Source organism: Camelus ferus, chromosome 30, assembly GCF_009834535.1.
Source record: "Camelus ferus isolate YT-003-E chromosome 30, BCGSAC_Cfer_1.0, whole genome shotgun sequence".
In the NCBI taxonomy this organism is placed as follows: Eukaryota; Metazoa; Chordata; class Mammalia; order Artiodactyla; family Camelidae; genus Camelus; species Camelus ferus.
The window spans coordinates 25,261,254-25,276,032 of NC_045725.1; the positions used below are offsets into that span (position 1 = coordinate 25,261,254).

The 14,779-nt window shown below is 43.9% G+C and overlaps 1 protein-coding gene across 1 annotated transcript in view; it reads right to left on the bottom strand.

Annotated features, from left to right (window-relative positions):
• Positions 1-202: 202 nt before the first annotated feature.
• The window catches only part of KDSR (3-ketodihydrosphingosine reductase), a 35,407-nt gene continuing 20,830 nt past the window's right edge, over positions 203-14,779 (bottom strand). Inside the window, exons 7-10 of the mRNA XM_032470581.1 lie at positions 11,788-11,871; positions 8,552-8,635; positions 5,583-5,684; positions 203-4,077 (exon numbers count right to left, since the gene is read on the bottom strand). Coding sequence (XP_032326472.1) covers positions 3,958-4,077; positions 5,583-5,684; positions 8,552-8,635; positions 11,788-11,871 — 390 coding nt within the window. The 3' untranslated portion in view covers positions 203-3,957. The remainder of the gene's footprint in view (positions 4,078-5,582; positions 5,685-8,551; positions 8,636-11,787; positions 11,872-14,779) is intronic.

A 14,779-nucleotide genomic window follows, 5' to 3' on the forward strand; every position in this document is an offset into this window, starting at 1 on the left:
CACACAAACACAGAACATATCTGAAACAAGAGCCCAGAATACCACATACTGACTCTGAAAATATTACTTCCTAAAAATTGATAAAAATCAAGTCTTGTCAAGTGTTTAAGACGCAAGATTAGGATAACATTATCAAAGAGGGTTGTGTTTTGCTGAAGTGTCTCTTAAAAATGCACATTTCTAAAAAATAAGTTTTCAAATCTGTAAAGCATGTTCCCCATTTATTTCTTGTTGTGATTCAGAAATACAAGATATGAAAATTAGGTTACAATTCTGCCACAAAAGCTTCTAAAGTAGCAAACACAGGTTCTAATATATATCAAAATAGCCATATGCACTCTCATCAGTTTAAAAATGTCTTTAGAGTTGTCACATTAAGCAAGTGTAAAATATAACAGCTATTATCTCCTCTTCAAAATACCAAATCTGCCACCACTGCTCCAAACTAAACAAGATTTAGTCCAGACTATGACGGTTAGGGTTAGTAGGTATTTTTCAAAGCTGAGTTACTAATAATTTAAGAAAATGAGAAAGACGCAAAACATTTTACGTCAAAAAGTATGAACATTTAAGTGTCTTCAAGTGAATAAGACATGTTTAAATTAGAAAATGATGTGATAAAATTAAATCTGTTGATGATATAATTTGGGGGAAAAATTATGGTATTTCCTTCTTCTAGAAAGACAAAGACACCCAATTCTTTGAATCGAAGCAACTATTGTCAAAATTCTTTTGTCATCAAAATACTAGAAGTGGTCTCTCAAAGTTTCACTTTCAAGAATCAACAATGGATAGTTGAACAGATTCAAATAAAGACCTTAATAACAAAACAGATACAAGTATTAATGTAAAAGAGCCATCAGTAGTAGCATTTTTAATTTCTTCTCTTTTTCAGCTATAAAAATTAAATTTAAAAAAGATATAGAAAAGAACAACCCTCCTGACTTTTTTTTTGTAAAAAAGAAGTGAGAATTTTTTTTTATATGTTTTTCAATTATGAAGGGTCCTTGAACATATTTTGGAATTTCTATGGCTGAGTAACGTTAAACATTTTAAAATAAATATACTCACAAATACATTATAATAAAACACTACAACCCAACCTGGCAGAGGCAGGCACTTCAGAACAGAAACTCACATAATAAGCTATGGTCACATACAGAGAACCCACAGAATTATGATTAAACTTCTTCTACCACGGGTAAGACTTACCCACTTCTGGGTACAACAGAAAGTGTTGAATCAATGTGATCCTTTAAAAAAAAGCCTACAGTTTCCCTAACAATTTGACTCAGGGCTTACTTTTCTTCCCCTGAGCAAAAAAAAGCAAGTCAGTGAAAAAAAAAAAAGGGTTGTATAAGAATTGAGCCAAAAAAGATAAAACATAGAAATTGCCTTATAGTTATTTCCAGGTTCTGGATGAAGTCAGATCCTTGTGTGATGCTACGTAAGCGTCTACAATCCCTTATCCAAAACCCTTCAGGCCAGATGGGTTGCAGAATTCATCATTTTTTGCATTTTGGGAAGGTAATATGGGACACACACTGGATATTACAAAACATCTCCAGAGTCTGGGGCAGTCCCTGTAATCAAACCCATTGGTACTTCTTCAGACACAATTAATGAGCAGCCCAAGGAGTGGCATAAATAAAAAACATAATAATCTCATGTCAGCTCAAGTCAGGTTTTGCTATCAAATGAATTATGGCACCAAATTTAGGAAGGAAAAAAGAAACACCTCAGTTTTCAAAGTTTTTTGGTTCCAGGACTATAGACCTTTGCCATCTCTGATAAAACAGCCCCTTCCCTGACACCGTCCTCTCCACACATCTGCTCTCGTGCCTGAGCTTCCAGTGGGTCGGGGATTGTACTATACCCCGTGGAACAGGGGCTCACACATTTGCTCAGGCAGCAGGTCACCTGGGGTGACGGTACTCTCTATGAGGGCACCTTGAGAACGTACACTGAAATAGCAATTTCAAGATAGTTAATCCTATTAAATGAGGCATCATCTTGGGCTAGAGTTTAATACAGACCATCAGCAGAAGGTGCCAACATTCAAGAAACATTTATGAGAAAAGAATAAAATTGAGAAACATCCAGATATCAATTTGTATCTGTTTTCTATAATTAAGAAAATATAGCCATCACTCCCTGTCAGAGGCTGCCCAACACGACTCAACAGAGTTTGGGGACGATGGCTCCCTAAGACTGCAAGAGTCAAGAAACCACGACGGGTCCAACCCACCGCCATAAACTGCAATGAAGTCATCCCAAGCAACTAATATATTAAATAATCATTTCTTCTGTCTTTGTCGGTGTTTGAAAGTATGCCACTCTCGTCTTTCAAAAAGACGCCGTGGATTAAAGCCATGAGACATTTTTCTTGTTTAAAGACTAAGTCATTTTAAAGTCAAGAGGTTCAAAAACTCAAGAACAAAAAAAAAGGCTTGCAATACTTTTTAGGTCTTTAACCTTTTGTAGAGTTGTTTTTTTAAAACAATTTAAAAAAAAGTTTCTTCTTCAAAAGCAGTGGTCTTTTCTCACCAAAATGGACTGGCATGTGGTATTGTATATGCTCACTGTGTGTGCCCGAGGGAGGGGACACAGCATTATAATGGAAGTGGCTGTCCCCAAGTCGGAGGAACACGCACAGCGCCAGACTGAAGCAGCTGACGTAGGGGTGGTTACAACTCATCAGAGGCACTTACTGCAGGAATCCACCGGTGAACAACGAAGCCTGTCATCTGGAAACAACACGCAGGGGCACCAGGATGTCCAGGGCTACAGTTGTGAGAGTGATAACTGGGCCTTCTGAACGTGGGGTACAAAGTAGATGTTCTCAGGGCCAGCGGGAGGGCCAGCGGGAGGGTCACAGAAAGGACGGGGTGATCATCTTATTTCAAAAGCAAGTCTTTTCACCACCAGCCTTGTCACCCTACATCTTTTTTTCTTAACAGATAGAACTTAAATATGCCATCATCAGCCTTTCTTAAGAGCTACATATATGCTACAGGAGAAGAAGGTCACACTTTCTAATTTTTTTGTTTGCTTTAATAAATTCATCAATTAATTTAAAAAGTCAAGTCAAAAAATTGGTCTTCTCTTTTCTTCTTTTTTTACAAAAATATTATATCAGTATAAGCAAAATTGGAAAGGAAGACATGGCAAGAATAAGACACTGCGATGGAATGGGTGAGCTTCAGATCTTCATGGCTATTGAGGAAACTGTAAACTTTTAAGCTCCTAAGATTCTACTTCTCTTCAGAAAACATTATAGGACACTGTCTTTCTCCGTGAATGAAAAATGAAAAGTGCCTTAAGCATTCAAGTCTAAAGACAAGAAAGCATGATTTTTTTCCTACTGGAAAATATTTATCTCCTTCGTCCCACTGCACTGCCCTCTCCCAGCCTCCCTTGTAGTTTAAGGGGATCAAAGAGAGAGAAGCCACGAGGGTCCCCCAGCCACAGAGTGAGTCGGGGACATTATTATGCATCCAGACACAGTGGCAATGTGTGAAACGCACCTGGAATAAAACACACCAAGTTAAAAAGAAAAAAAGAAAAAGAAAAGAAAAAGAAAAAGAAACCCATAAAACTGCCTTTCATGGAAGGTTAAGAGTCCTCAGAAGGTACATTTCTGGACTGGACCTCTATCGGGAAAGAAAGAATAAATAGAAAAAAAGGTCAGTGATCACTCTGGAATCCTGTTTCCTTACCATCACCTCTCCCCCTCGGAGAATCAGGTGGTCCCCCGCTCCATTTTGCATAGTATTAATAATAATGTCTGGAGTGGAACTTCCAACCTGTTGCTTGCAGCCAGGTTTCTGAAGAGCACTGGTCCAATCTCACAGATTCAAAAGCAAGACATAAGTGTCTGCAGGCCCCAAACTGCGTCCCATTTAGCAGCAAGCTGGTCAAATTATGTAGAGACAGTCTTTTTCCAAGGGGTAAGAATTAGGCAGTTTTGTCCGCAACCTCAGATCTTGCTCTCTGCATCATGCAGCGACGGATGATACTGTCGAAACTTCCCAGGTAGAACAAAGCGATGGTGCGGAAAAGGCCCATGGTGACCACCTGCAAGACAAGCAGACCTCTGAGCTCATCCAACAGTCCAATACAATCGTTCGCTTCAAGGGCTTTTAGGATGATCAATAGCTTCTAGGACACAACTTCCGATCTGCTCCAAGGACAAGGAAGCAGGATGAAAACTGGAAGTGCCAGCAGAACACAGAACAGAAGCTGCCCACGCTGTGCCCCTGGACAGCGCGGGGCCCGCCAGATGGGCAACAACAAAATATTGGTCCAATTAATATATGCAAGTTACACAAAGAAGAAAACAGGGATTCTTGGTGGCCCTGGGGTTCCCAAAGGTGGGGAAGAGCCCCTGTGGCATCATAAGTATCCAAACGCATACAATCAAGGCTTTTTGGTTTACGATGTATGTTCTGATCACACAAGGCAGACCCACTGCTGGGCTCTGAGGACACTGCGGGGAGACAGACACGGTGCCTGCCTCTGCCAGCTCCCTCCGTAACTGGGAAGACACCCGACTGAGAAAAGGCAATTAGTTTCAGGGTTAAGACGGCAATGAACCACATCCATTCACTTCCACTCTTTCTCACTAAGTGCCTATAAATGCAACTTTTAAAAGGCACAAAACTGCAAAGAGAAATATTTTCAAATATACAAGGCCTCAAAAAATTTGCCTCCCAAGCACCCTTTTTTTTTCAGGAAGCTACTAGAAGAGGTAACCAGCCAAAGAGAGGGATCAAGAGAGGAGGGTAGTGTCTTGTGATACAGGAGGCGGGGGACCCAATACCAAGGAGAGACACAGGGGTCCCCCAGGAGGACGTGAAGGGGAGGCTGGGTTCGGCTATGCACCAGACTCAGGGGCAGCCAGACCCTGGCAGTCAGAAGGCTCCAGGAGGAATTCCTTCCAGAAGGTGAAACGGACAGAGTATCTGATATTTCTGAGATGAGACAAAGACAGTCATTATTGATAATACACAGAAAAAGGCCAACAATAGTTCCGGGGGAAACAAAAGGTTGTACAAGAAAGGAAAATTAGTGCATTACATAGCTCAGCTGTGAAGAGCATTTAAACAGCCATCATAATGGTTACTTCAAAGACAGATCTAACCAACACCACAATATAACTAAAAAGGGAGGAAGGGATAGAGGAGTGGAGGGTGGAGCAGAAAGGGACGGTGTCAAAGGAGAGCCACATCCTCACCCTTCCAAGCAGAAGCTAATAACTGATCCCAAACTGAGAAACAAAGCAGCAGAGATCAGGGCAGCATGTACCCTACAGGGGAACCCAGATTAACACCCCAACAGCAGAGATGGCGTTTTACCTCCACATCCGCAATGCCCAGCACAGAATTCAAGTTACATCATTAACCTAATTCCTATTTACTTATCCCTGGTAGAGGAAGAAAACAGTTGATGCTTCAGTGAAAACTCTTCACATCCTCAGATAAGTTACCACGTCTTCCTTTAGCCGTCTTTCATCGAGGTTCAATGAGAGACGCTCGTCATCTGTGTGTGTCCATCTGTCTGACAGCCCAGGCATAGCTCACCTGCTGGAGCCCTTCTGTGATGGAAGTCACCGGAGCCATTCCACAGGTCAGGGATGAGAGCATGTACCCATCAGAGCCGATGGAACTGTTAAAATTTCCTTGCTAAAACAGAAGGAAGAGAAAAGAAAGAGGCAGTAGTAGGAACGGGGAAAGGAATCAACTCAACACATCAGAAACAACGAAGCGTGTCCTCTCACTTCAGGTGGGAGAAGAGGGTACAGCACACGACGGAGCTTGGGGACAATGTGGCCTTGGCAGACGGGCTGGGATGGCTGGCTGGGCACTTCTCAAAATGTGAGTCCACAGATGCTAAGTGTCCTGAGACCCTTTCAGGGGGTCCATGGGGACAGAATGATTGTCATGATGACACTAAGATATTAAGTGCCTTTTCACCCAGTGACATTTACACTGACAGGCAAAACTGCAGTCTCAACATTAGCACGGGTCATGGTACTGGCGCCTCTCCACTGCCATGCACACTTGCAGTGATAAATAAAATCACAAAGAAAACAGAAATTAAAAAAATTTTTTTTTAATTTTAATGTCAGTTTTGCTTAAAAACACCCTTAATAACGCAGTAAAATTAATCGTTTTGTTCCATCTCAACCCCTGAGGACATGTCTCCTTAATACTCTGCATGACAAAAAGAAAAGCAGGCACCAAGCACTCCGTCCTGCCACATGAACCACTTGGAAGGGGACAGTGTCTTGAAGAATAGCCCTCCCCTAACCGTTTACTCAGGGAAGGTCCTGCCTTTTCTGCGGGACACCATTCTTACACGCAAGAACCGCGGACAACCTGTGGTTGTCAGGCGTGGGTATTTGGAAGATACTTCACAGAAAATGAATGAAGAGTCTGTTGCCTCAAGGGAAATTGGCAGCTTTTGTAGCCAATGTTCAAATCTCAGCTTTCAAAGGAAAATTAAGAATTGTGAAAATGTGTATGTGCCATTTGGAGAAGGTCAGCTTCCCAACACATAAAGACTTCCATGGTAAGAGCAGCAGTGATATTAATGAATCTAATTTTTTGTGTAACTCAGTGAACTCATAGTTTCCAAATGACTAATGCATAATGTCACAAAACCATGAATGGGTACAAAACATTCAAAGTGCAAGACAGACCAATGGACTTCCATGTAGCAGAAGACAAAAAGCTTATTGATAGAGTTTTGAATTTCACACTGCAACTAACCTTTCAGAAATGACTACTTATCCAAGCTTAGGTTTCATATCCAAAAAGAAAAAAGTCCACAATTCTCTGAAAAGCCTCTAAAATATTCCTCCCTTCTCCAACTATATATCTGAGGAAGGTCAGATTTTCTTTATATCCTTCTTTCAAAATAACATACTACAACAGACAAGATGCACAGGCAGCTATGAGAATCCAGCCGCCTTCTATTAACACAGACATAAAAGAGACGATGAAACGTAAAACAACTGCCACCCTTCTCGCTAAATTTTGTTTTTGAAAAATAATTTCTGTTGTAAAAATGTTAACCACTGTATATAAAAACAGATTTAAAAAAACAAATTTCTTCTGTATAGCACAGGGGACTATATTCAATATCCTATAATAACCTTTAATGAAAAAGAATATGACAATGAATATACGTATGTGCATGCATGACTGGGACACTGTGCTGCACACCAGGAACTGACACATTGTAACTGACAGTGCTTCAATTTAAATAAATAAATAAATAAAAATAAAGACTAGCTCCAATGTTCAAAAAAGAAAAAAAATCTATTTCCTTGAAATATAATAGGTTTATCATTGCTATTTCAAATGAACCAATGAAAACATATTTCTTAAATGATACAGCTTCAATTTCTGACACAGCAAATATTAATAAGCATAGCTCGTGGAAACAAAAGTCCTCCGGGGTTCTCAACAACTTTCCAGTGGAAAGTGGTCAAGAGGTGAAAAAGCGTGCGAACCAGCAGATTACATGAATCCTGCCCAAATACAAAGAGCTGCTTCGGATCATGAAAGACACGGAGTGTGTTTGCTTTTGACTTGAGATAAGCAGGAAAAACAAAGTCCGCCCAATCCTCTGGTGCCATCTTTCTACACCCTTGAACACAATCAGGGCAAAGTTCTTCCAGCGTCTGTAGATATGTGAACAGCCTTCGATGTTTCCTGTACTCTGCTCGGTTCGGCCTGAACGTGCAATGGCACGGACATTCCTCCAAGGCCGCCGCACAGCCTGCTGACCCCTCTCATTCCAGTCGCCCCCAAATTCCCTGCATTCAGGGTGCGCCTGGGGTTTATGGGCATCCCCTACACATGGACATCCTTCTGCATGTGCCTTAACAGGAACATTCCCACAAAGCTTGTGGCGCACACGCTGTCCTACAGGAGAGCACCTGGTTTCTAAAAATACCATTTATGACTGAGTTTCCAGCCTGGAAGCACCTTAGCTGAGTTAACAGGATGATGGCCCAGCAGGCTGATGCCACTTTCTTATTAGTAAACATTTGGGAAAATGACCGTGGGAAACAGGAAGGTAAAAGAAAAATTCTTAATCCACAAGCCTGGCAATAAGACACCTAACATAATCTAAAACTGAAATTCCTGCAGAAGAAAGAGGCAGCGGGCCGTACACAGTAAATGGAGCGTGCTGCTCACACACCGCAGCTGAGTCTCACCTTCCTTACCCAGAACCGAAGTTCTCAGACTGATCAAACTCTTCCTAAGATTAAGACCTATCATCAGCTTCCAGGACCCACTAATTAAGATTACAACAGACAAGATGCAGAGGCAGCTATGAGAATCCAGCCGCCTTCTATTCACACTAATTAAGATGGAATCAGAAAGGGAAGAAAAGTACAGTATAATATTAGATACGGTGAATCTAACTCACCACAAAACCCCCAACAACTTATGCTTTGAAATAAGCCCTGGGACAAATATCTTTTCAGAAATACAGTACTGTAACTATTCCTAAAGGGAACAGGAATTTCACTTACTATGGCGTCTTTAACAATTTGTTTGGCCACTTGCTCTGGTTTGCAAACAGATGTGGTCTCTGAAATAAGACGAGTCTCCAAGGGCTAAAGGTGGAAAAAAAACAAGACATGTTAATTTTATCATTATAAATCACATACCATTACTACCCATTGAAAAATACACAATTTTTACAGCTCCCCTCCACCGATTTATCTGTAATTCCAGTTTTCTACCTTTCTACTGATTCCTATTTTTAGAATTAGGTCTGTCTGGATTCTAAATCAGTTTCTACCTGGTTGCTGTGTAAAATTCAGCCCGATAGCTGAAGCAAGACAAGGGGGCTCCAGCTACTCTCTGTGGGACGTGTGTCACAGCTCCAGTGAGGACCAAAGCTGGAATGAGAACACATCACTGGTATGAGACCAGAGAAACTGCCTCCGTGAATCCTCGGCGCAGGCCACACACCTGACCCACGGTGTTCACGCAGCGCCTAGACCATGTGCCCTGAGGACACTGGCTCTCAGCATCTCCGTTCTCTCTATATTCCCAGGCGCCCAACTGCTGGACAGAGCTGAGACCCTGAGCAGGGACAGCCCCAGCCCGTTCAACAGCAGCAGCCGTAGAGGAGGCTGGGAGGAGACCAAGAGAAGAGACAGGGTGATCCCAGGCGTGGCTGTGTGCTCCCTACTGGGCTCGTGTGTCAGACCCCCCAAATCTTAGCCTTTTATTCTTGTGTGATTAAAGGCCCATCTCAGTTGTCACCTAGCTCAAAAAGCCTTGCCTGAGTTCTTCACTGGCAGGCACTTCTCCCTCTCACCTTTGAACGTTTCCGCATTAACATATATTATTGCTGCCTATGTATTTGCATTTAGCTCCGAAGTTCCTTGTGGGCAGGGTCTTTGTTTTCATTTTTTAAAAATCTTCTCTGGGGTGACATGCACACATGGGCTCAAAAATTCTTTAGGAGGGAAATTCAGTTAGAAAATTCAAAACTTAAGCCTTAAACAGCATGAAATGGTAAATTTTATTTACCATGTAGGCTTGAAAAAATAAAGTAAAAACCAGAATATATTTCTTAAAATAGAAAAGCACAGCACTTCATAAAAGTCAAGTGTTTCTTGATGAACCTGAATTGAGAGAAAGCCCCTTTTGAAGGTACCACCATTCATTCTTCCAGACCCTCAGGCCGGCATAACCATGTATCTATCACCAGATACACCAAAGATTTAAAAGCACTGTGGCGCCCCCTACAGGGCTCAGAGACCAAGGTAAAATTTTATTTACTGAAAGTCAGCCCAACATTTTAGTGGAAGAAAAACAAAAAAACCCAATCTAACATCAAAATCAAATCTTCACAGGGAAATCACCACCCTGTGTCAGCTTTGGCGTCTAACTAAAAGATCTCTTACCAAATGTTGCAAATCTGCTGAGCAGATCCCCCTTGTTCTAAAACAGGCACTTGGCTTAAATTTACTTCTTTGAAATAGTAGTAATTTTAAGAGGCAGAGCCAAAGAGAAATAATAGGGGAAAGAGCTTCTAACTTATAAACATCTTTTTGCAAACATACAGCCCATGAAGCGTAAGGTCCGATTTTTACGCTGTGGAGATTCACACTTACTAAGCGTCACTATAAAAGAGGAGAAAACCAATCAATCAATGGTCAAGGGGATAAGTTCTGACTGATTCCTTTCTTTCCCACTTTACTTGTTTGCTCACAGAGTACCTACTACACAGCAAGGCAAAGAGAAGGTTCCTGTGAACCAGGTGCAGAGCTTGCACTCAGCTCAGGATGACTGATGGTCGCTGCATCAACATTAATGTCCAGAGGTGATAAACACTATGGAGAGAAACAAAGCCTGGGACGAGGAAAGTCAGTGTCCCTTGGGAGGGAAACTTGAGATACAGAGGGTCAGGGAAGTCCCCTCCGAGGTGACGTCTGGACAGAGATGGAAAGAAACACAGGAGGAAGCCGTTCAAACATCCAGAGAGAGGATGGCAAGTACCAAGCCCACAGGTGCGAACAGGCCAGGCGAGCTCCAGGAACAGACGGGGCTCCAGCGTGGCTGGGGCCAAGAAGAGGAGAAAACGCTTTGGGCAGGTGGCCACAGTCCAGATAGTGTGGGCCTGGAAGGCTCAAGGTCTCTGGGTTCTACTCCAGGCACCACGGGAGCCACGGGAGCCACACTCCCTAACACACAGCAATACCAACGTGTGCTGTTTAACGCTAACTTAAAATTACTTAAAATAAATTAAATTAAAAATTTGGTTTCTCAGGCTCATTAGCTGCCTTGCAAGGGTTCAGTAGCCACAAGGCGACCACCACGCAGCAGAGTGCAGACCTAGAACAGTTCCACATTCTAGAACATGCTATTGGACCGAGCTGCACGAGAGGTTTTTGATCTTTGGGTTTTTTTTTTTCCAGTTTTGCTTTTTGGCTTTTTTTTTTGCACAAGAGGGGTTTGAATAGGGGAGTGACAAAACCTGACTTAGAGTTGAAAAGGATCACTAGCTCCTGTATGGAGAACAGACCCCAAGGGTGTAAGAACAGAGGCAGGCCGACCAGGCTGAAGACCATTAGAGCAGTTCGGGCAAAAATAGCAGTGGCTATCACTGCTGGGACAGTAGTGATATATGCAGTTAAAAAAAAAAAAAGGGGGTCTGGTTTGGGATCAGTTCTGGGAGGACAGAGCCAAGTGGACTTGCAGGTGGCCCAGCTGGGTGGCGTGAGAAGAGGGAGGGTCAGGCTGGCTTCGCAGTTTCCAGCCCAGGCAGCTGGGGGAACAGTGGGCGCCAGGTAACGAATGAGATGCAAAATAATAAGGGGGAAATGAGAGGGAATCAAAAGTTCTGTTTTTGAAATGTCAAGTCTGAGATGCCTGTTTGACCTCCACATGGAGACAACAGGCCAGCGGCCGCTTTGGGGTTTTACGTGAATTTAAGTTCAAGGGAGAGGAGATAATTTTTAAAGAATAAGATCTCATTCTTTAAAAACACAGGCTGGACTCTCCATCAAAAAGAAAACACCTTATTAATTAAATAAAGCTTGGAGACCATTAGCAGAAATCATTGGCCCTTAAAAATAGGGCTACATTCTCCAAGAGTCCAGATGACAGTTCCAGAAAGTTCGGAGGCCTCTTGCAAGCACGTAAATTGAAAGGAACTCAATTTTCTGACTAAAGGGTGGAAGGACAGAAAACGGGAAAAGGGGTTTCCAGCCACAAAGCCTCAAAACGGGGCCCAGGGAGGCAGACTTACCTTGGTTTTGTTTTCTTCCGCAAACCCAGGGGTGTCTGTGTCTGGTGGGTAGGCCACTGTGACGTAAACATTATACGGCTTCACCTGCATGTCAGAGACAACGTTTGCCCCTTCAGTCAACAAGACACAGTTTTGCATCCTTCCCCACCGACCTGCGCCAGCTGCCGGGCAGACACTCTAAATACTGTTCTGATTTTCTCAAAAGGCGGGGAGACCAATGGGGTGATTCTGTAAGAGGAGAACTGCCATCAACGGAGTCAGGAAACCCCTGTCCCTGTAGACTGTTTAGAAATTAAAGCAAAAAAACGCACCCCAACCTCGACTCCAGCAAACAGCTGGCCCGGAGGTATGGAGGTGCACCTCTTCTGAGTTGCTTCCACTCCCACTGACCAGGGGTGGGAGGTGCCCAGGGGGAGAGCAGGTGGCGCTTTAAGAAAACCCGCTTGTCCGCCCCGCCCAGCGCACCCCACTTAGGCACTGTCGTCCAGGCCTGCTCCTCTGCCCTCAGACTGCAGATCTGGTTTCCCTCGTGGCTGATTTCACCTACAACATGGACTGAGGTCCCTCACATCCCTTCCTCAGTGCCTCTCCTGTGCCCCTAGACCTGGATCCGGACGATACCCAGAGAAGCTTGCTCGCTCGGGAACTCCCTGTGCAAGGAGCCCCTGCCAATGAGGGGGTCGGAGTCACCTCCCCCTCCACAGAACCAGCAGACAGCATGCTCTCCCGGGGAGACCCCCCCCACGTCTGACCAGCCAAGCACCTCCCCTGCAGACAACCTCATCCCGTAGTGTTTATATGTGGAAATCCCTTTATCCAGAACAGCTTCCTAGGCTACTTCACCTCACTGCCAGGCCTCCTCACTGAACTTCCCCGCTCATAAACACACCCCCAGCAATTCTAGGAGATTCTCCTGCTGGTCAGCCAGGACACACCCTCCTCGCTGACCCCCTCCCTCCTCCACACTATCTTGCTCTGATTCTTAGAGACGCTAAGGGTGATGGTTCAAACCCTCAATGTCTCTGCCTTTTGTCTGCTTTGGGCTTACTGTTCAGCTCCAAGAAAACACCCAGAAGAGTTGGAAATGGACAGGCAGCTGGTGTAAGGGAGGCCACTGTGTGTCGTAAGGAGGCTGACAAGTGACAATACTGCATTTCTTCCTTATGCAACAGCCTCTGAGAGTATCCCAGGGTCCTGCATTACGTTTAGCTTTGTTTCTCCCTACTTCCTTGTGTGAGCACAGTTCTGAAGGCTGAGGGAGGAGCCGGGGGGTCAGGAGAAGCATGCAGGCAGAAGACCCTGGGCCGCCAGCCTGCAGAGGGCAAGAGCAGCGGACGATGTCCTTGCTCATTCGGTTCCAGTGCACTGAGGGCGTGAGAGCTCATTCACTCGGCAGCGCTGGGGCACGCAGCTTCAAGGCCCAGCCACGCTCATAAATAGCTCTGGAGTCGGGCCAGGCACTGAGGCTGATGAGCAAGCAGTTTCTCTTCCACTTGTTTTTTGAGACAGTGACTTTACAGACTGTCTCCCACGGCCTTGGCCTCCGCTGTGCACAGAGCAGAGAAAAACACCACCAACAAATAAAAGCCAACAAGCAGTAATTAGACAGCCCACCCGAAGCCTGACGCTGACTGCTCAGACTCAGCGGCTTCTGAGGGACTATACATAACAGCCCGGAATAAAGCATCACGGAAAGGAATGTATGTATGTATATGGATAACTGACTCTCTTTGCTGTACACCAGAAACTAACACAATGTTGTAAATCAACTACACTTCAATTAAAAATAAAAATTGCAGCCCCCCGTCTTCCCTGCAATAAGCCAGGATTGTGGTACTTAAGCTAACATAAGACAGAATGTCAAAGCAATTTTTCTCAAGTTCAGGGTCATGGCTTGAGCTTCCAAGTGGTTAAAACAGCCTTTCAGAACAGCTTTTTCCCAGCGTGGGCACAGACGGTCAGGGCTGGGAGAAACCAGCCCAGTCCCTTTCCAGGTGCTGGTATCCTCTCTACAATCATGGAGCCAAATGACTCTCTCAGCCTATGGCTGGGCCCTCCAGTGGAATCCAGTAACCTAACCATGGTATTGATTTACCCAACAAACCCTCACTGAATGACTACTGTGCCCTCATGGAGCTTACAGTCTCCTGAAACTCCTGCTCAAGTAATTTGCTAAAATCTAAATACACTAAAATCTATATCATCCCATCACCCCAGGAGAAAAGGAAATGAGGTTAGTTTGGCTTCACTGTTCCTGCTAAAACAGTGCTGACTCGCAGAGACTACTTTTTCTAAAAATGTATAAGCCAGGACTCCCCAGATCTCCCTGTCTCTTTGCCACTGTCTGCGTCTCCTTGTTCCTGCTGACTGACCATTCTCCATCCCCCACTCCTCTGCCCCGGTCCTGTCCTGTTATCATTCTTCTCCCTTCTGTCTGGCCTCCTTCTCAATCAGAAAGACAACCCCTTGCTCAAGAACTGATTTATTATCAAAATAACCTCACCTAAGGTGTGTTGTTCCTCATTATATCAAAGCGAAAAGGAGAAAGGGTTAGAGCTGTTGCCATGAAGCTCCAGAATTTAAATGTCAGCTGACTCTTGGACCGTGGTGGGGAAAGATGGAGTTGGGGGGGGGGGGGCAGGATCAGGACAAGGACCCACTACCACATTTCTGGCTATATCCCACCTCAGAAGTCTGCTTTCCAAAAAGATTGACTTTTAAAATCTCTAAAGGATGTATCTGTACCTAAAAGACTGAGTTAAAAAAAAAAAGAAAGAAAAATATACCAACAAAGCATTCTTTCGCATTTACTTATTGTACATAAAACCTTTCTAGGTCCTACTTTAGTTAGTGGGGCAAGGGCTGAGGTGTAGAGGAAGATTTAAGAGTTAATTAAACCAAACAGAATTATCAAAAGTACTTAAGAGTTTGAGCAGGTCTAGAAGGTTTCATTCATAAACACACAAGCACCTGGGCTAAACAGACCAAATCA